Genomic DNA, 23,259 nt, shown 5'->3' with positions numbered 1-23,259 from the left:
ACTCGTCAAAACTATCAAGGTATCGAATGGAATGAAAGTGGAATAAAATTGGTTAAATTAAGCACAAAATATCATGTTTTCACAATTAAGCTCAACTTAGGAAAAGAACACAAAAGTATGCTATTTGAATAAATAAATGTAAGTTTATATGATGAAATCCACTCAAATCTATTCAAAATTTATTGTCAAATGTGAATTCATCAATATGTTTCTTTCATGATCAAGAAGAAGCTAATGGAATTAAGAGATAAGAAAAAGAATAATTACGTGAAGATTAAATCTTAATAAACCATTTCCTATAATTACAGGAGTTACAATATCACTCAATCATAAAAGGATGTAAACCCTTTGGTAATTAGTTAGTGTCCATAAACACTTTAGAGTTAGTTGAAGTTTTTCAACTTCCTCAAGTTTTTATTTTTTTTTTTAATAATGGTCCTTCACACCCTTGTAATTTTATTGAAATTTTTTTCACACCACACAAAAAGAGAAAATCCAAAGAATTCTAACTATATTCTTTTCGTATAATTATTTTTTTATGTTATTTTTTGAGTAATTACCCAAATCAGTCTTCGAGGATTTGAAAATCGAACATTTTGGTCCCTGAAAAAAATTAATATACAAATTAGTCCCCATTGTTTTTCTCTAGTGGTCAAAACAATCCCTAGACCCATTTCTCCATTTTATGCCACCAGAAAAAGCTGAAGTGACACAGTTACTCTCCAGCGTGTCCAGCAACAAGTACAAGTGTCATAGAAGGACAAATTAGTCCCTAGCCACCTCATCAAGACGGCGCCGTTTAGGGCTTGGCACCAAACATTGAGTTTTAGTGGGAGACACAAGATCACGCTTCTTCTCCTCTACTTCAACCCCTTTCTATTTGAATAGAAACCAAACCCTACACATTCTTCAAACTTTTACAGAGAAGGTGGCTATCACTGCATCGCACTTAATCTCCCAAAGCACTATTGTCACTATCGTTGAAGAATTCGATCACCAACGTTAGCATTGGGTGACTCTATTGACGTGTCGTTCCCGAAACAGCAGCAATAATTGGTGCGCAGGACCGAGTGAAGTGGATGTAACGACAGTTGAACACGTTCATTGAGAAAGGTGAGTTTGTATTCTCTTATGTTGATTAGATTTATGGAATTTTAAATTAGTTAAGTACAATGCTGAATGTCACCATTACAGAGTATGTTGGGGTTTGAGTTTCTATTCTGTGATAATTATAGAGTATAATGGTTTGTTGTTATGTTGTGACTGTATAGTGTTTGGTTAGGGTTCAGTTACAAAAATTCTTAAAATAGAGTAGTTTAGGGTTTGATGATTCTGTTTGTTGATTTCAAGTATGTTGTACTTGCAGTTAGATGGAGAATTATGTAGTTCCTATTTTTTATCACGGTGGACATTTTGTAAGGGATAACTAGGGAGTTCTTCTATATATTGATGGAAAAGTTGACAAATTTTCTAAGATGGATATTGACCTCATGTGCTTCTTTGACCTGAAAACTCTGTTCAAAGGTTTGGGCTATTTGGATTATAAGGCTAGGTACTAGTTTGATCCTAAGGCTCCTAACTTGGAGAGGGGGCTGCACCCTATAAAAGGAGATTTGGAGATTAATCATTGGCGTGAGAATAAACAGATGAACCAGGAGACTGACGAGTTTTATCTATATTTCGATCACCCGATAATGGTTACTCCACTAGAGGACATCAATTTGGATTTTGATGCTAATGCAGATGTTGAAGAGGAGTCTAGTGATGAAGGGTATGAAACGATAGAGGATGAACCATATAGACCACCCAGTAGGATTTGAGGATGAAGATAGTGACTCAGATTGTTTGATTGTGAAGAGAAATACTAGAAAAGTTGGCAAAAAAATAGAAGATGGTATAGGAAAGAAGATTTCACAGAGGAATATAGGTGCAATAAGGAAGGCTTCAATAGAGAATAAGACAAACACTAATGGAGCTACTAGTTTTGGATCAAAGTATGCAGGTCCAGACAATTCTAGGGCTGCTGATGCTGCTAGGCCTAACACTAGGACTCCAAATAATGCTGGACAAAAAGTTCATGGGTCAACCTCATCTGGCCCAACTGCAAATGGGCCAAAAACTGTTAGAACAAGGGTTGGATTGCCAAATTCTGGGGCTGCCAGGGCTGCTGATCCTACCAACAGTAGTGGTGAAGATGAGATTGTGAAAAATATTGAAGAAGAAGATCCAATTTTTGAGTATGAATCAGAGACATTATTGACTCTGGAAAGCTCTGAAGATGAGAGAGATAGGTATGAATTCTCTCAATTTAATGAAAGTGTTGGATTTGGGGAGGTAAACTTTGAGTTGGAAATAGAGTTTGCCACAATTGAAAGTTTTAAGAATGCTCTTAAGGATCATGTAATTTTTTAGGGGAGAAAAATTAGGTACAGAAAGAATGATCAAAGGAGGGTTAGATGCGATTGTGAACATGGGGTGGAAAGGATTAAAAAGCCAAGAAATCCAAAGGGGAGCCATACATCTTCTACTGCGGCTACAAATGAGCAAGTTAATGCTTCTGATGAGAATGAAGGAGATGTGAATGACGGTGATGCCAATGTGAATGAAGCTGATGTGACTGAAGAGACTGTGACAACTGAGGCTGCCAAGTTGAATCCTTGTCCATGGCCAATTTACTGTGCATGGAATAATCAGCTTAAGAGTTACCAAATCAAGACTTATACTCCTCATCACACTTGTGTCAGAGAATTTGGAAGCAACATAGCAGATCAGAAGTGGGTGGCCAAGAAGCTGGAAAAGAGACTTCAAACTCAGCCTCACATGACCCTGAGTGAGGTTTATAAGCACATCAAGATCGACTACAACGTTATGATTAATAGGAAGATGGTATATAAGGCCCTCAAAGAAGCAAGGGAGTGTGTGATTGGCAACGAGAGAGCACAGTACAACAAATTGAGGGACTATCTGACAGAGATACATAGAAGTAACCCATGAAGCTCCACCATTCTCGAAGAAGTAACAGAAACAGCTAGCAAAACGCAACAAAATCCAAGGTAGCAATACAAACAAAGGTAGCAAAATTTAGATAATGTTTATGACTTTTTAAATTTCAAAATTTAATTTACATGCTAAATTTTAGAAATTTTAGAAGGAATAGAGGTCAATCAACTATAACTCAAATGACTCTCTTCATATTCACCTAGACGTCGTTTCCTCTCTTTAAACAAAAAAAAAAAAAAGTAGAGGCGAATATTCCACAAATAGAGTTAGGATACAAAATTTTACTTCTGATATATAATAACAAAGTAACTTCTATATAAAATAGAGTAAGACGAAATGAGACCATTAAAAAATCAAATAGTACGAAAATTTGGCCCTACTCATCCCATTGTCATTCCTCTGCCTCATGGAATTGAAAAGAGTTATAATCGGAGCTACAAGGCTTGAAAACGTGCCATAAATCGATTCGTGGCAATTAAAGTCTACAAGATTTGAGAGACGAAAGATGTTTAGGTGTAGACGAATAATCTATCGTGGCATATATAGAGGATCACTCACTCTACACCGTGCCGGGTAAGCTTAGCTTCTTCCATTTCACTTTACATTATTTTATATCATATTATAGCATATATGATTCTATGTTCTATAAATGGTATATGATGATATTATTAAAAAAGAAGGTTATGTGCTTCCTCTTCAACTGCATAGTCCATAAGCAACGCATACACAAAACACAACTGAGTGGTATTGAACCAATCATCATCAGCTCAAAACAACAATTAAAATATTTTTTTCTTTTTTTCTATTTATTTTTGTCTCATGCCTTTTTCTGTTTATTCTAGAATAAGGTGACTCATTTGTTTATTCTGTTAAGATAAGATTTCTTTTTTAGATTTGTTTGTTTTGATTTGATGAGTTGTATATTCCTTTTTTTCTTGTATATATTGAATCATCATAATCATTGAAAGAATATATACAATTCTTTCTCATACAACCTTGACTTCTCTGATCTTAAATAATTCTTGTTAAGTGGTAAAACTTCTTAAAAAAGAAAACGTTCTCATAATCAATTATGTCAAAATTGGTCACTATCTTCACCTTGTCTCTTCTTCTTAGCTTTGGCTTAATCTACGCCTCTCGTCCGCACATTGAATTTGATGCCGTGACGATGGTCTCTTCATCATCCCTGCATGAGGTACATATAGTATATCTTACTCAATAATAATTAATTCTTATTAATTAAACTCTTCAAGTGTTCGATTAGTTTTCTTATTTGGTATATATATAGTCATGCGATGATGAGACATTACTATATTTTTGTTCATATGTATTACTTTGTTTGAGGAATTAATATACTTTGGATGTGTGTGGAATGAAATTGAAGGATGTTAAGACATACAAAGAAGGAGATCAGTTAGATGATGAGAATTGTGAAGGAGACGAATGTTTAATGAGAAGGACTCTAGCAGCTCATCTCGATTATATCTACACTCAGAATAAGCCCAAGAATTAAATCAATGCATACACCACCCAAATATATGATCCATATCTATATAACAATACAATAATAATTTGTATATATAAATGATTCCTCATATATAATTATCATTATTATTATATGCATATATATGTAATATATACATGTATCAAAATCATGAACGTCTTAGTTAATAAATAATAATCCTTAACCTGTCTTTGCCCTTCTGTTTTTTGATGGATACTTAGATTTAGATTGAAGATGGATATCTTGATTGGCAATAATTGGCATGCCAAAAATAAAAACGGTTTACATGTGGCACGTGCATGAATGATCCGACCGAATCCAAATCTTGCACCATAAATTTTATTTTCTTTCTGATTAACACGTTAATTCTCTTTGTTTTTCTGCACACTTTGCATTTCTAAAAGAACTCTACTATCTCAATGTTCATTGATGCCTGATTAATTGGCCCTACGTGAAGTTTAGAAGACAAGGCCTCAATAATTGATAGCACAACGTAAAGATTAAAAAATGCTTTAACTCATGTAGCTAGTTAGTGACATTTAATTTATAGGTTTAGTTAACGAGTACAGCATTTTTTAAGTAAAATATATAAAATTTAAGTTTTTAATATATTTGTTGTGATATATTTATTAAAACAAAAAATTTTTAAAACAATAATTAAACCCTTTGATTAATAAACAATAATTGATCAGACTAATTTTTTCTATTTACTTTTCGAGCCCTGCGCCCTAATCAAGAAGTCACTGATTTGAACAGCCACTGTCACTCTCAAGTGATAGAACTCCTCTGTTTTACTTAAACAAAAGGACTGTTTCAAAATTGAAAATTGATATAACTCAACTTAGAGAGATAATGCACCAAATGGCATGGTTTGTTTTAGTCAAATAAAGTCATGGTATGAACCAATTATTAAGCAGTGTTTATGACTAGAGACGTAGAAATTTAAGTTGTAAATCATATTATTATATGTTATGTTATTATTTTTCATCCAAAACCCTATCTTTGCTTTCCACTTCATCAGTCTCTCTTTCTCTAACACCCAAACCTGTTGTTAAAAAAGTAAAAGAGAGTGTCAAACACGACTGCGTTACAGGAAGAATCTAAGACGGCGTTTGATTTCGTGATCATATCCATTAACACAAAAATATGATAGTATATTTTTGGCGTTTGTTTACTAACACAAAATGATAAAGGATACAGTTACCCAATATGTATTTTATGTCTTTCTAAAATGTTTGAAACATAAATTTATAACTTAAAATATACTTTTTGTACAATTTTATTCTTTAATATTTTAATAAGGATTATGTTAGGTAACCAATAACTTTCTTGAACAACTTGAACAACCATCAATTAAATAAAAACACACTACATCTCCAAATTACCCCCTTAAATTTTAATATTAGAATAACTATCCGTACACCTAGTGAAATGAACATCTGCTATATCTATTGTTCACATTATTTAGTATTTTCATTGTCTACTTATACAACCATACCCCTTCATCTTCCACCTACTCTCTTCTCTCTCACAAGTCACAACGAGCCTTCTCTACTCTCTACCGTCGTTGCCTTCGGACTTCGATGGTGCCGCCTTCCAACCTCTTCTCCAAGGAGAACGTTCCTTCTCCTTCACCCTCTCTCATGTGCCTATGTTGTTCTCGTTCCTCAAGAAAGGGAAACAACCATTGGTCGGCGCTGAAAAATGACCACAAATCTATGGTTCTGCTTCTCTTCCCCTCTTTGAGTGTGTCTTCGTTGTTCCCTCATTCCCTCAATCCATAGTCTCGCTTGCGTCTCATTGCTTGTTGTCTCAACCTGTTGTTTCTGTGTTTGAATTTTTTATTTTTATTTTTTATTAAAAAAATTGAATCTGTGTACCTTTTTTCATTTGAAATGAATCTAAAAATGTTTTGTTGATTTATATCTATTAAATTTAATTTGGATTTGTGCGAAAATAGAAATGAATGTTTCTAAATCACTCACTAGGCCACATGGCTATGATGCAAATCTATATGGAGATTTTTTTTCGATTGTTGAGTTACAAACTCGACTTAAAAATGGGAGAAAAGATACAAAATAAATCCTACATCTCAGTCATATTCTCTTTGGCATTGTTATCAAGAATAATGATCAAGAATAGGACAACACTACTAATATAAAAATGTCTGAAATACAAAAAAAAAAAATCACACCTAATACAAAGACTAATACCAAATCAAAAAGAAAGTTCTCTAACTAAATACTAGAGCTATAATAACTCTTGCTATGATGTATCCACCTTTTATTGCAATATTCCGTTTTCAGCACTGTATAAAAGACCACATCCCTATTATCAATGCCACAGTTGCTCACGAAAATTATTTTGGAGATCACATAGCTTGTCATTAGCACTACAAGACTTTCCTATTCTCATTCTGATTATTGACCATTTTTTTCTAATTGTTGATGAATTTGAACTCCTTGTGTGAAGCATATTGAACCTTAATATTATTGAAACTTTGCAGAAAATTTTTCAGTTTATTTCTTTCAAAATTCAGCTTCCAATAGTTATCACCTTGTCCTTTGGCCCATCTCACCAAGATTGTTTCATTGGTTTTGAAGACCACCCGCTTTAGAATTGCACTACACTCCTCCAGCAAGAATTGACCGGATGTTTCAATGCACTCCGCCAAGGCATTAACTCTAGAATCTGCATTCAAAAACTCACATAAAAGCACAACAATATTACTCTCAGCATTCACAAGATAGCCACCCACTGCTATATATTATTTTGAAGCAACATATTCAGCACAAATCCACATGGAGATTGCAACACTAAACCCATGATTTCTTCTTTCCTCTTTTGTGTCTTCCTTAATGTTAGAGAATAAGAATCAGTTAGAAAAGTTTTACTTGTACTCAAAGTGATTCTTCATTATTTTTGAAAAATAACAGCTACTTCTGTCACTTACATTTTTATATATGTTGATGATATGTTAGTAACGGATAATGATGATATTAAAATTACTTCTACAATTACACAGTTACATTCAATTTTTCTGTTAAAAGAGTTAGGAGATTTGAATTACTTTTTTGGTATCGAGGCTGTTCATCATTCTTCTTCTTTGATTTCTCTTAATCAATCTAAATATATTGGTGAGTTATTAAATAAGGCAAGTATGCAACACTCAAAAGGAGTCATTACCCTTATGATAAGTTTGATTAAGCTTCAATCCAACAGCAGCTCAGCTTTTGAAGATCCAACTTTATTTAGTTTTATCATTTGAGGGCTGCAATATGCAACCATTACTAGACCAGACATTACATATTCAGTCAATAAACTGAGTCAATACATGGCTTCACCATAGCAAGATCATTGGAATGCAGTAAAAAAGGTAATGAGGTACCTAGCAGGTAGTATCAGTATGAACCTCTATTTTCACAAAAGTTCTTATTTACGATTAATTACTTCTGTAGACTCAGATTGGGCATCCGACTTAGATGATAGGAAGTCTACTTCTGATTTTTGTGTATACTTTGGTGCCAATCTTATATCTTGGAAGTGTAGCAAACAACCTACAGTTAGCAAAAGCTCTACAGAAGCAGAATTTAAAGTCATGACCGCTGTATTTGCAGAGCTTACTTGGATTCAAATACTCTTAGCTGAAATGAGACAACCTTGCAAAATTCCTCCTATTGTGTATTGTGACAACATGTCAGCAGTTTTCTTTGCCAACAATCGGATATTACATCATCGAACTAAACATTTTGAAATTGATCTATATTTTGTTAGAGATAAAGTCACCAAAGGGCTGGTCACAGTCTGATAAACCACTATATTATGGTTTATCTTGTGCCCAATTGAGTGATTTTTATCAATTCTTTACTCACTTATTCATATAAATTGCATGGTTTTACAAATCCTTCCTAATTCTGTGATATAGTTGAAAACAAGTTTCCTAGGCCTTTAAACTGTCAATTTTAATTATCCTTTATTACCACTCGATGCCGTGATATGTGTGTTAAGTATTTTTAGGCTTTATAGGGCAGGAATGGCTTAGAGGATGGAAAGGAAGCTTGAATAAATAGAAGGAGCACAAGAAATAAAGGAGATAACCAGCGAGGAGCGACGTGCACGCATGGCTCACGCGTGCGCGTGAATTGGAGTTCGCACGGCGACACGTGCGCGTGCCTGACGCGTACGCGTGACATGCGAGGATGACCAGCGATGCGTACGCGTGACATGCGCTACCTACAGAAATCGCAGAAAACGCTGGGGCGATTTTGGGCTGAGTTTGGACCCAGTTTTCGGCCCAGAAACACAGACTAGAACCAGGGGACAAGCAGAGACTCAAGAGACATTCACATTCAGATAGTTTTTAGTTTTAGTTTTGAATCTTAGAGAAAAATTACTCTTCCTCTAGGTTTTCTACACATTCATAGATTTCTAATTTTATGCTTTTGTTTTGGATATTGAGAAGAGTCACTACCTCCGTTGAAGTTGTTATTATTCTAGTTTTTTTTCTTATTCCTTTACTCTTTTGATTACTTATTAACCCTGTTCAGATAAGTATGTTATGAATTTGGGATTTATTAATGCAAAGTACTATTTTTTACTTTTAATTAATTTTCAGTTATTATTTAATCTATCATGTCTTCTTCTTATTCTCTTTATATGCTTGTGAACGTTGTATTCATGTCAATGGAGTAGACTCCCAACTTGACTTGGGGGTTGATTAAAAGGAAACCCTTGAGTTGGAATACTCAAGTGCTAATTTTGATTGGAAGTTGTTGATTGACTCTCTAGTCTCTGACTCTAATCCTTCCTTAGGAAAGGATTAGGACTTGGGATTCAGAGTTGGTTAGTTAGTTACCTGACTTCCCTTTATTCAGTAAAGGATAACTAAGTAGAACAACAACCTATTACTATTACACTTGGGAAAAATCCAACAAGGACAGAACTTCCAATTAATCTTCTCCCGGTCAAGGATTTTATTTTGATTATATAAATTCCCTCATTAATTTCCATTCCTTTAATTTACAATCATTTACTTTTTTGTTCTCCAACTCTTGAAATTTCTCGAAAAATTCATGACTAGTAAAATAGCACTCTTTTGTCAACTCGTTGGGAGACGACCTGGGATTTCTACTCCCAGTATTTTTATTCTAATTTTCTGACAACCCTTCTAAATTGATAAGTGGATTTTCGTCGATTAAGAACTGTACTTGCAATGTTAGTTCTATATTAATTTCTTAATCGGCTAATTTTCGCCACGTCAATTTTTGGCGCCGTTGCCGGGGAGTTGCAATTGCGTGCTAAATTATTAGTTGGTGTACATATTTTTAATTTTTGCATATTTTATTTTATTTTATTACCATGAGCTGTATGTTTCTTTCATTGAATGACGCATTCGCTGCCTAATCCGAGCTTAGCCGCGTTTGATCCTGAAATTGAAAGAACTATTTCACGTATTAGGCGAGCTCGGCTTCGGTTAGCCTCTGAGGGTAGTGAAGTGGTTCTCGCCAATTCACCAATCTCATCAGAGGGCAAATCTGAAGCGCCATCTGAGGAAGAAACAAGCTCCTTTTCTACTAATTCTGTTGATTCACGTGAAGGTAATATGACGGATCCCAGAAGGATTACTCTACAGGAAGCAGGAGCTCCAGACTTCACCCTGCAACCGTATCTAGCGCGTCACCCAAATTTGGCTGCAGATTTTGAACTGAAGACTTCGCTAATCAACCTAATACCTAAGTTTCATGGCTTACTAGCTCAGGAGCCTATCAAGCACCTTAGGGACTTTTAGACAGCCTGCTCAACCATTAGGCATCATGGTGCAGATAAAACTACTATTTTGCTATTTGCCTTCCCGTTTTCTCTTAAGGAAAAGGCAAGGGAGTGGTTCTACACTCAACCGGAAGCAGTTGTTACCGACTGGGATCTGCTCGGAAGGGAGTTCCTGGACAAATACTTTCCAGCTGAAGTTATAGACAGACTGAGGAAAGAGATCTCCTGCATTATCCAAGGAGAGTTAGAAACCCTTTATGAGTATTGGGAACGCTTCAGGAACCTCTTAGATTCATGCTCCCACCACAAGATTGATGAGATGGTGTTGATCAGCTACTTCACACAAGGCATGAAGCCTCATGATAAGAATACATTAGATGTTGCAAGTAATGACTCTCTGAAGAAGTACAAGACGGCAACAGAAGCGTGGCAGCTGATCGCCGATCTAGCTGAATCTACCTGGAATGCTAGGCATAGGACCAACCATCCCAAGGCTGTTGCGAAGGTTTCCTCTAGCAGTGAAACTGCTGCCCTCACACAGACTCTGGGAGAGATGACCAACATACTGAAGTAGCTCCAACTAAATCAACAACAATCTCAGCCTCCCTCACCACAACATAGTCAACAACTGGTTCCTCAGAGAGTGTGTGAGATATGTGCCGATTATAATCATTATACTGATGAGTGTCCGCAGCTCCAACAAGAAGACAACACCTTGGCAGCTACTCATAACTTCTATGACCGCCCGAATCAAGGATACTATCAACAAGGCGGCAATTATAACCAAGGTGGGAACTATAACCAAGGTTGGCAAGACAACTCCAACCATGGGTGGAGAGATAATTCCACCCAAGGCTGGAGGGACAACTATAACAGAGGAGGCAGAGATAACCAGGAAAATCAGAGGTGGAATAATAATAACAATCAGCAGCACCGGAATCAGCAGAACCTTCCCTATCAACAGCAGAACCAGAACCAGCCTTATAGAGCACCTCACCTAAGGCAGTCCTAATTGCCTCAGGACAACCAACAGCAGGCTCCTCAGATCACTTATCCCCCTTCCTCTTCTAATGATGAGATACTTCGTTCTCTTGCACAAGGACAACAAAACATTCAGACTACAGTTAACTCTACCATAAATGGTCTGAATGCCACTTTACAAACTCTTGTCTCCAGGATGGATTCATTCTCCGCTCCCAATAATCAGCCTTCAAGCTCCAGTGGAATTCCTTCTCAACCTCTACCCAACCCCAAAGGTGGAATCAATGCCATCACTTTGAGGTCCGAAACCACACTACAATAGAGGAATCATGAGGAGCCAAGCTTGCAAGAAAACGCCCCAGTTGAGGACATGGTTGAAGTGGAGGATGTTGAAGAGGAAGATGAAGCACAAGACATGGTTGAAGAAGAAGCAACTCAACCAAGAAATGGAGAACCAAAGGAAGATGAAGTCATAAGAGATGCCATTCCTATCCCATTTCCACACCTTGCAAGAAAGCCCAGAAAGCAGATGGAACTCGATCCCAAAATGGTAAAAATCTTCAAAAAGGTTGAGGTAACCATTCCCCCTTTTGATGCAATTCAGCAAGTACCTAAATATGAAAAATTTCTAAAAGATTTGTGCATACATAAGGATAAGATTAATGAATTAGAAACTATTCCTTTAGGTAGTTCTATATCTGCTTTAATGGGGGATATACCTGAAAAATATAGTGATCCAAGTCCATGCATGGTTAACTGTACCATTAGGGGTGTAATATTTTCTGACAGCATGTGTGATTTAGGAGCGTGCGTGAGTATTATGCCATTGTCTGTATATGATACTTTGAGGCTCCCTCCCTTAAAAAGGTCGGCAGCTCGTTTTGTTTTAGCAGATAAAAGCATCATCACAGTGGTTGGAATTGCTGAGGACGTGCTGGTGAGCATTAAGGGGCTCACATTTTTCCATTGATTTCTATATTTTGGAGATGCCCCCTAATGACTCAGGAAGACCATTGTCCATCCTGCTTGTAAGGCCATTCCTGAAGACTTCAAAGTTCAAATTAGATGCCTTCTCAGGAACTTACTCCTTTGAGATAGATGGCAGAGCAGTGAGCTTCAACTTGGATGAAGCTATGAAGCACCCTCCGGAAGATCATTCCATCTTCCAGTGCGACATCATTGATGAAACTGTGGCTGCAGTCCAGCAGGAAGAAGTAGAAGAGATGCACATGGAGCACGGTCCAAGTGTGGGGAAACCCTCTGAACACAATGAGGACACTTTTCCATCATCACTAGCTCCAGATGATCCAGTACCTAGCCATGAGCAGAAAATGGAATTGAAGCCCCTTCCACCCCACCTCAAGTATATATGCTTACCTTGAGGACCATCAGAAGCTCACAGTCGTCATTGCAAGGGAACTCACTTTCCAACAGGAGGAGCAGCTGCTTAGTGTGCTGAGAAAACTCAAGAAAGCAATTGGGTGGAGCTTGACGGATATAGTAAGCATCAGCCCTCAAGTTTGTGAGCACCGAATATTTTTAGAAGAGGGAGCAAGGCCTGTTCGCCAACCCCAGAGGCGGCTGAACCCCACCATCTTGGAAGTTGTCAAGAAGGAAGTAACCAGACTGTTGGAAGCTGACATCATCTACCCAATCTCAGATAGCGAATGGGTCAACCCAGTGTAAGAGGTGCCCAAGAAGTCTGGAGTCACTACAGTGAAGAATGAGTAAGGAGAGCTCATAGCAACTAGAGAGCAAAATTCCCGGAGGGTTTGCATTGATTACAGGCGCCTCAACCAGTCCACTCGCAAGGATCATTACCCCTTGCCATTTATTGATCAGATGCTTGATCGCCTGTCAGGTAAATCACATTACTGCTTTTTAGATAGTTATACCGGCTATTTTCAAATTCATATAGCTCCTGAAGATCAGGAGAAGACTACTTTTACATGTCCCTTTGGAACGTATGCATACAAAAGGATGCCTTTTGGCTTGTGTAATGCACCGGCTACTTTTCAAAGGTGCATGATGAGTATCTTCTCAGATCTTATTGAGAACTGTATGGAAGTTTTTATGGATGGTTTTAGCGTATATGGTGATTCATTTAACATTTGCTTGGATAGTTTAGCTAGAATATTAGACAGGTGTGTTAGTTCAAAACTTGTATTAAATTTTGAAAAATGTCACTTTATGGTAAAACAAGGTATTGTACTAGGACATGTTGTTTCTAATAATGGTATTTCTGTAGATCCAGCAAAGGTAGATGTGATTTCTAGTTTACCTTACCCCTCCTCCGTGAGGGAAGTCCGTTCGTTCCTTGGTCATGCAGGTTTCTACCAGAGATTTATCAAGGACTTCAGTAAGGTAGCGTTGCCTTTATCCAGATTGCTGCAGAAGGATGTGGAGTTCTAGCTGAGTGCGGACTGCATGGAAGTGTTTGATAAGCTGAAGATCGCCTTGACTCAAGCTCCGATTGTGAGAGGACCATACTGGAGCCAGCTATTTGAGATTATGTGTGATGCCTCCAACCATGCAATAGGAGTGGCGCTGGCTCAGCGCAAAGGTAAGGATCCTTTTATAATTGCATATGCTTCTAAGACATTAGACGCTGCTCAATCTAATTACACTACCACTGAAAAAGAGCTTCTGGCTATCGTTTTTGCTCTGGATAAATTCCGAGCTTATTTACTTGGTACTAAGGTGGTAGTGTACTCAAACCATGCAGCTCTAAAATATTTATTAGCTAAAAAAGAGTCCAAACCAAGGTTAATACGTTGGATATTGTTGCTGCAAGAATTTGATTTAGAAATTAAGGATAGGAGTGGTTCCCAGAATTTAGTGGCAGACCACTTGAGTCGCCTTGAGCACATTAAGGATGACTCCACTCCTATCAATGATGCTTTTCCATTAGATAGCTTGCACGCAATATCTAAAGTAGTCCCTTGGTATGCACCTATAGCTAATTATCTAGTTAGTCATACCTTCCCTCCCAACTTTACTAAGCATCAAAAGGACAAGCTGAAAACCGAGTCCAAATATTATATATGGAATGATCCATATTTATGGAGGTATGGTGCTGACCAGATAATTAGAAGGTGTGTGCCTCAATCAGAATTCCAGTCCATTTTAGAGGCCTGCCACTCCTCTGGGAGTGGTGGACATTTTGGCCATCAAAGAACAGCTATGAAAATTTTAGACTGTGGATTCTGGTGGCCCACTCTTTTTAAAGATGCTACTGCCTTCTGTAAATCTTGTTCCCCATGCCAGAGGTTTGGTAATATATCCAAGAGGGATGAGATGTCCCAACAAATTATGTTGTTCTGTGAGATTTTTTATGTTTGGGGCATTGACTTCATGGGTCCATTCCCAAACTCTAATGGTTTCTCATATGTATTGTTAGCTGTTGATTATGTTTCTAAATGGGTGGAAGCAATTCCTACTCGTACTGATGATGCTAACACTTTTGTCTCCTTTGTTAGAAACCATATTATTTGTCGCTTTGGATCACCACGAGCAATCGTGAGTGATCAAGGCACTGACTTTTGTAACAGGAGATTAGCAGGTCTACTGAAGAAGCATGAGATTGTTCACAAAGTAGCAACAGCCTACCATCCTCAGACCAATGGGCAAGCCGAGGTATCTAACAGAGAGATCAAGCGCATTTTGGAGAAGATAGTCAAGCCTCATAGGAAGGACTAGAGTACCAGGCTACAAGATGCGCTTTGGGCATATCGGACAGCATACAAGACACCAATCGGGATGAGCCCTTTTTGCCTGGTTTATGGAAAAGCTTGTCACCTCCCAGTAGAGGTAGAGCACAAAGCATTCTGGGCGGTAAGAAAAATCAACATGGGATTTGAGAAGGCTGGAGCTGAAAGGAAGCTGCAACTACAAGAATTAGAGAACCTTTGCCTAAAAGCATATGACAACTCCAGGCTATACAAAGAGAAGATGAAGGCTGTGCATGACAAGCACATCAAGAGAAGACATTTCAGACCTGGGGAGCTAGTTCTCCTTTACAACTCAAGACTGAGGCTCATGCAGGCAAGTTACGTTCGAGATGGGAAGGCCCCTATAGAGTAGAGAAGGCAGAGCCATACGGAGTCTTCCATCTGAGTCATCCTTCAAGTTCCAAATTCATCAAGGTCAATGGACATCGCTTAAAGCTGTATCATGGTGAGAAGATGAAGAACAACAAGGAGCTAGAGATTTTCCTCTTGGAGGATCCATCAATAGAAAAAGACTAAGCTTGTGGACTGTCCAACTTAAGCACGTAAAAGCAAAGTGCTAGGTGGGAGACAACCCACCATGGTATGATCGTCCATTTTCATTCCTAGTTTCATTTTATTTTGTTTTTCATAGTACTCTTCGTAATTCCTGCATAATCATCTGCATTCTGCATTTTGCATTCTACAAAAAAAAGGCACTCGACGTGCAAGCGTCGCTGACGCGTACGCGTCATATGTGTGTGTGTGACATAAAGGAATTGAACAGAAAGTTGGGCTGGAGTGGTGCTGGATGTAACACCCTACCACACTAAGCTTTACGCTTAAGCCGTAAAACAGAGGTGGTGTGGTATTACGACCTCTAAAATAGAATGAGTACATATAATAGCAGAAGAATTATAATATGCTAGGAGCCTTGAAGAAAAGAGGAAACAAAAATCGCAAAATAAAAGCGCAACGCTCAAGGTATGAGTTAACTTACGTGCTAAGAAAATCATAATTATTAAACATAAGATAACAGAAGTAGGAATAGAGTGCCAAAGAAACAAAATAACAAGCTCCTAACTCAGCCTGCGAAGTCAAGACTGGCTGGAGAATATTTACATATATATACATACATATCCAAAACCCAAAAGTACATATACACAATCATGCCTCTCCATAAACCTCTAAGAGGATCAAAAAGAACAAGTTATACGGAGAGAAAGCCAAGTACATATATATTTATATACATCATAGCATAACAAAATAACCCAATAACCACTCCGCTTTAAGAGTCTAGACGCCTAACGAGATGCCTCTCGACCTGCATCTGAAAAATAACAACATAGTATGGAATGAGAACCGGGGGTTCTCAGTATGGTAAAGATGCCACACACATAATATATAAGGTCCTGGGAATGCCAGAGGCAATCCTAGAACGCCGACACTCAGATTATAGAGCTTAAAGTATTAAACAGAAGCCATAAAAGGTGGTTTCCTAAAAATATTTAATCCTAACTTAACTTAACCTTAAATCTAAGTTCTATACTGACATTCCTCCATACCTCCAACTCCATCATGCATTTTCACAGACAAATAGACAGATAAAGGCAAACACAAGAAGGTTACAACTACTGCAGGTAACAAATACACATTTAGCATGGCAAATACAGATAGGCACACCCAATTAGAGCACAAGCAAGTAATTCAAGTAATATGCATATGATGCATGCCTGTCCTATGGCTGATGAGGCTCATCTGTCGGTTATCCAGCCAACCCGACAAGTCTGAATTGTCCTTAGACTGTCCCCCGACGTGCATCCCCAAGAGTCTATGCATAGATTTTTCTCATATAGTCAATATTGCTCAATGGGGGTAACATTCCCGGGAATTTATATAGTGCCCGGTCACACTTATGTCGTAGGGTCAACAGAGTATCAAGTTTTCAACCTGGTACACGTGGTGGCAAGCCACGGCACTTAATCCAGGGAATCTCGTATCTCAGATTATTCAAATTCATTAGCCATATAAATAATTCAATTATAATTCATCAACATCCACATCATTCTCAATTGCATCTCATTCATCATCATACATTAAACATATTAAATCCTTATCCTTCATTATCACACCTCCCATTCCGTCCATCAATAGTTCCAATTCAAAACATAATTCATTCTTTTCTAAGAATCAAACTTCAAACTTAAAACATACTCATTTTCTTAATAACTCAAAATCAAACCATATAACCTTTAAATCTAAATCTCTTTTAAATAATCATCTAATTAAAATCTCTAATTTTTATAAAATTTCGGCAGCATCTCCTCTAAAACTCGGACTTTGCCACCCTTTTCGGGTCCAAACCTGCATTCTTTTCAATTCAACATACCCTTCCTCATCATCATAACAATCACCACAATAAATCTACCTCAGATCAACAATTAAACTCATGCAATATTCAAATCCAACAACCAAAATTCAACTAAGGATCATAGTTCACTAATCCTAGGCTTTTAACACAAAATACCTCATTATCACAACAACCTCCACAATAATTATACCTCAAATCAATAATTCACCAAATCATTAGTTAATCAACAAGCACCAAACTAACCATGTTCATCAACAATAACATTCAACCATAATTCTCTCCAAATTAACATAACAACATTCACCATCCAAAATTAAAAACTAATTATCCAATAAACTTCAACCAAATATATTCATCGACAAATTACTAAACATTAAACATACACTTGCATTCCAACTTATCCAATGGTCATCTAGCATAAGTTTTCACAGAACATTATATATTAAATGCAAGAAACCTAAACCATACCTTGGCCGATTTCCACGTAACGACCAAAGCTATTTATTCAAAACCAAGGCAGCCCCTCAAAACTTAACTAATCCGCTTCCTCCAAGTTCCAGTATTCACAATTCCAAGCTCCAATTATTTATTCACAACCTAATACACATTCATAACACATATATATCCAATTTAATACTCAAAGCTCAAATTCAATGAAAATAAAATAGAATTATCGTATCCTCACCTTACCCAAGCTTCACATAAGCAAGAGTGAACGTTTCTCTCAAGCTAATTGGATCCTAAAACATCAGAAATCAAAGAAATTCAACATTCCCACTTAAAATTCGAAAATTAGGGGAAAAGAGGGCTGAGAGTGATTAAACAAGTTACCAGTGAAATTGTTCTGATATAAATGTAGAGCTCGACGCGGTGGACGCGTGGTCGCAAACGGTGCGGCGATTGGAGCTCGGACGGAGAAGTTACGGGGATTGGAAGTTTACGTGAGGGTTACAGGAATGTTTCATTCTTCTTTTCCCCTGGGAAGCTTTCAGCTTCATTTACGTTGAAATGAGGGGGACGAAGGCTTGGGTTTGCTTAAAAGGGCTGGTCCGGTTGGACCGACAGACCGGTTCGGGTCCGGTTCAACCGGTTCGGTCCGTTCGGTCCAATTTTTGGACCATTTTCTTCGAAATTGGTGTCAAAATTCTCGTTTCGATGAGCTCTATCCTAATTTAATATAATATTTACGTTTCTAATCCTCCTTATTAAAAACTAATTTATTGACTAATTATCTACTAATTTAACCGGGGTTTACACTAGACACGTGCCTTGCGCACAAGCAAGTCCACGCGTACGCGTCCCTCATGCATACGCATCGTTTGCGATTTCAGCCCATCACGCGTACGCGTCCTTGACGCGCACGCGTGACCACGTAAAATCGACGTAAAAGGTGTTTGGTCAAAAAGTTATGATGGTATGGGGCTGGAACGGTGCTAGGAGCACAAGCCTCATCACGCGTACGCATCCCCGACGCGTACGCGTTGTTTTCCCATATTGACCATCCACGCGTGCGTGTCCCTGACGCGTACGCGTCATATGCATTTTTGGCTCTCGTGCGTATCAAAACAGAGAGTTGTGCGTGCGCGAGGCTGCCTTCGCGCCATTCGCACAACCGCGATCACGCGTACGCATCCCCGACACTTATGCGTCGCCTGAAAATAGCGCGATCCACGCGTACGCGTGATGCACGCATACGTGTCGCATGCGACGCACAATCTATCCACTTAGCGCCTGATTTCAAATCTCCTCTCTCCCAATCCTAATTCTTTTCAATCCTAATTATTTCTTCCTTCTTTCTTTCTTCTTCCTTATTCTTTCTTACTTTCTACTACTTTCTTCTTTCCTTCTTCATCAAGGTTCTTTTCTTCCTCCCATCTACTCTTTCACTATTGCATTTATTTATGTTTCTTTCTTCTCTATCTTTCTTTTAGCTTACTTATTTATGGTTTCTTTTTCTTTTCTTTTTCATGCATTCTTATGTTGGTATTGGAGTTCTATTTGGGTATTACCTTATTATCCTGAAGCTTGTGGTTATTATATGGAGTGATTTGACAAATGATTTTTTTAATTTGGCTCTAATATACAATTGAATTATATTATTTTCATTCCTACTTTAACTTGCTCACCAAGTGTTTGTGAAAAAGCCTATGGCATCTTGAACTCTATTTTGTTTTACCCTTTTACTTGCATGCCCCTTTTTCACATCACTTGCACTCCACATGTATTTGGAATTATCATTCACAATTGTCATCATTACACATGCTCTTTAATTTGGCACATTTTCTACTTGATGCTTGAGTTATGCCTCTCATGCCCCTTTTTGCATGCTTTTAACCTCTTGCATCTAATTATTATGAATTGCCTTTTTTATCTTAATTGATGTCTTACCTACATGTTGTAGCTACCATATATTTGAGCTAACATCTTTCCTTTGGCATTCATTATCACTTGGAATTTTCTCCCTTCCGGTTCTTTAGTTATCTATATTTAATATTCTCTCTTTTTCTTTCTTCTTTAGTGGGTACCAAGAAAGGAAAAGAGAAAGTCACTGACAAGACACCAGCAAGGAGAGGAACTAAGAGAACACTGGCAAAGGCACTTCCATCTACCAGTGTCAAGCCACCAACAAAGCGGGTGAAGAGGATTTTTAAGGTTGATGAATCAAAAAAAGCTTTTCCCGCTCGAGACTCCACACGGTTTGTTAACCGTTATTGCGAACAGATGTTCCCCATCCTAGCCGAGAGGAACTACAACAATGAGCATCTGCTCATTGTCCCAGCACATTTTGTTGATTTTGTGGAGCCCCGAATAGAGAAGAGACAGTGGCGATTTATGAGGAGGCAGCCGCGAGAAACCAACTTATCATGGGTAGTTGAATTCTACTCCAACTTCCACTCGCCTACTCTGCAAACTATCTGCGTTCGTCAGCAGCAAGTCCTTGTCTCCGAGAGTGCCATACAGAGAGCACTGGACCTTCCTCCTAGTCCAGAGGGATGGGATGCTTATCAAGCAGCCTCTTTTAAGCGCCAGATGTATTAGTTCGATTGGGATAGTGTTCTTGGAGTTATCGCCCAACCCGGCAGCAAGTGGATCTACGGGCAGCATCGTTCAAAATCCAAGAGCATCTCAGCCCAGTCACTCACTCTAGAGGCTCGCGTGTGGGCACAAATTATGTCTCACTATATCTTTCTGAGCACTCACGAGTCGACCTTCACAGCAAACATGGCTGTCCTCAACTGGTGCATCCTGACAGAGCAACCCCTCAACCTGCCCCGACACATCCGGCAAGCAATGAGACATGTACAGATTGCGGGTAATCTGTCTTTCCCCACCTTGGTTTCAGATTTAGTCTCTGCCACAGGAGTGTCCTCTCGGGCAGGCGACATGAAGGTCATGATCCCTAGGGCCGACCAGTATGTCCCGAATGAGAAGTACATCAGGCCACCAGTTGCCTCTGCGAGCCGGCCTACAGGCCCATCTTTGGATACTCCTCCTACTTCTACTCCACCATCATCCACACCACAAGCACCATCCACCCATCAGATGTTCCTTCAGATCCTTGAGAGGTTCAACTGGCAAGACCAGCGGATGGAGCAAATGGAGCGTCGTAACAAGCACCGATACAACTATTTGAAGGACCTCATAGTTGGTACACACCCACCTCCAGAACCAAAGGACACCCCGGTCTCCCCTTCATCCAGTAGTATAGAAAGCCAAGGTGAACCAGACACTGGAGGCGACGCTTCCAGCCCTCCCTTACTCCTTACTGATGGTACGGAGGACGGTGCCAAGCCTTATGTGTGGGGAGGTCAGTCCTTGACTTCCGGAGGTAAGCTTTCTCTCTCTCTCTCTCTCTCTCTCTCTCTCTCTCTCTTAACACCAACATTTGAATTTTTCTTTTGTTAGATAGGATAGATTGCATGATAATAATTGTTTGCATGTATGTTTTGCTTGGTTGGAGTAATGAGTCTTTATTCAAGACCCTTCTTATAGTATTTCACTAATTCAAATTAAAATTTGTGTTAAACTTGTTTGAGGATTGTAAATTGGAACATGAATTATAGCTAAGGACACACAACCTATGAGAGTTGAGCTTGATTACATGGTTACACTATTTAACCATAATATTTTATTCTTGTGTATTTCTTCTCTATGATTGTAATCTACATTTTGTTCCATTCTATATGTCCATTGTTTAGTATATTTACATGCTTGCATATGATTGAGGCCATCATTTGATTTTAGCTCACTTATCCCAAATAGCCTACCCTTTCAATTACCTTTGTTTGTCACTTTGAGCCTTTTAATCCCCATTTGTTCTATATTTTACCACATCACTAGCCTTAAGCGGAAAAATAATTAATTACCTCAACTGAATATTTGGTTAGCTTAAGATAGAGATTGTGTGTCAATTAAGTGTGGAGAACTGTGGGAACTTGGGTTGATGAAAGTGTACAGTGTCTCATTGACAAAATATTGGAAATTTGGATACCTACTCATGTGAGACTAGAAAAATTAGAAACCCATGTGCATTGATATGTTATGTTTACTTTTATATTTTTAATAAAAAAAATCAAAAATATTCAAATAAATAAATAACTAAGGGGACAAAATTACCCCAATGTTAATTTTAATGAAAGATCAATGCATATGTGATAAAATTAAAGAAAAGTGGATGCATGAGTGTGTGATGCAAAAGTGAAAATTCTAGGTAGCTAGGCATGATTTTAGAGTTACATAGAGTGTGTGTGTGTTTAGGTGAGAGCTTAGGTTAGTCAAAGATTCATATTATAGCTCACTTGGCCATACATATATCCTCACCCTTACCTTAGCCCTATTACAACCTTAAAAAGACCTCATGATATTTGCATTGGTATACTAAATTTTTGTTGATTGGTTAAGATGAAGAACAAAGTATAGAAAGCACGACTAGAGAAGAGTAGAGTGAATTAACCCTAGACACTTGAGCGATTAGAGTGCATATACACTACCAGTGAGGGTTCAATGCTTGATTCTATGTTCCCTGCTTTCATGAGCTATCTTCTTACAAGTTTACTTGTCTTTTATTGTATGATTTGAATTAGTGGAATCTGGTTTATTTTTGTCTTGAAGAGCTTATTTACTTTTGACCAAGTAGACAAAATCATCTTAGCATATAGTTGCATCTCATGAGTCTTACTTTCCTCCATTCATTTTATATATCCTTGAGCTTAGCATGAGGACATGCTAATGTTTAAGTGTGGGGAGATTGATAAACCACTATTTTATGGTTTATCTTGTGCCCAATTGAGTGGTTTTTATCAATTCTTTACTCACTTATTCATATAAATTGCATGGTTTTACAAATCCTTCCTAATTCTGTGATATAGTTGAAAACATGTTTTCTAGGCCTTTAAACTGTCAATTTTAATTATCCTTTATTACCACTCGATGTCGTGATCTGTGTGTTAATTATTTTCAGGCTTTATAGGACAGGAATGGCTTAGAGGATGGAAAGGAAGCTAGCATAAATGGAAGGAGCACAAGAAATAAAGGAGATAACCAGCGATGAGCGACGCGCACGCATGGCTCACGCGTGACTGACGCGTACGCGTGACTGACGCGTACGCGTGACTGACGCGTACGCGTGACTGACGCGTACGCGTGACATGCACTACCTGCAGAAAATGCAGAAAATACTGGGGGCGATTTTGGGCCGAGTTTGGACCCAGTTTTCGGCCCAGAAACACAGACTAGAACCAGGGGACAAGCAGAGACTCAACAAACATTCACATTCGGATAGTTTTTAGTTTTAGTTTTGAATCTTAGAGAAAAATTACTCTTCCTCTAGGTTTTCTACACATTCATAGATTTCTAGTTTTATGCTTTTGCTTTGGATATTGAGAAGAGTCACTACCTCCGTTGAAGTTGTTATTATTCTAGTTTTG

At 38.2% G+C, this 23,259-nt stretch overlaps 1 protein-coding gene and 1 pseudogene across 1 annotated transcript; both read left to right on the top strand.

The window, feature by feature from the left end:
* The first annotated feature begins 1,370 nt into the window (after positions 1-1,370).
* Positions 1,371-2,994, top strand: LOC148561327 (uncharacterized; annotated as a pseudogene).
* Positions 2,995-3,810: 816 nt separating this feature from the next.
* LOC148561326 (phytosulfokines 3-like) lies at positions 3,811-4,693 on the top strand. Its single transcript, XM_088492017.1, has 2 exons — positions 3,811-4,195; positions 4,385-4,693. Exons 1-2 carry the CDS (start codon positions 4,073-4,075, stop codon positions 4,511-4,513), a joined length of 252 nt encoding a protein of 83 aa, XP_088348143.1. The 5' UTR covers positions 3,811-4,072; the 3' UTR covers positions 4,514-4,693.
* The last annotated feature ends 18,566 nt before the right edge of the window (positions 4,694-23,259 follow it).

This window comes from Arachis ipaensis, chromosome B6 (genome assembly GCF_059453495.1).
Source record: "Arachis ipaensis isolate K30076 ecotype BB chromosome B6, ASM5945349v1, whole genome shotgun sequence".
NCBI classification, from domain to species: domain Eukaryota; kingdom Viridiplantae; phylum Streptophyta; class Magnoliopsida; order Fabales; family Fabaceae; genus Arachis; species Arachis ipaensis.
This window is presented reverse-complemented; position numbering and strand designations above follow the sequence as displayed.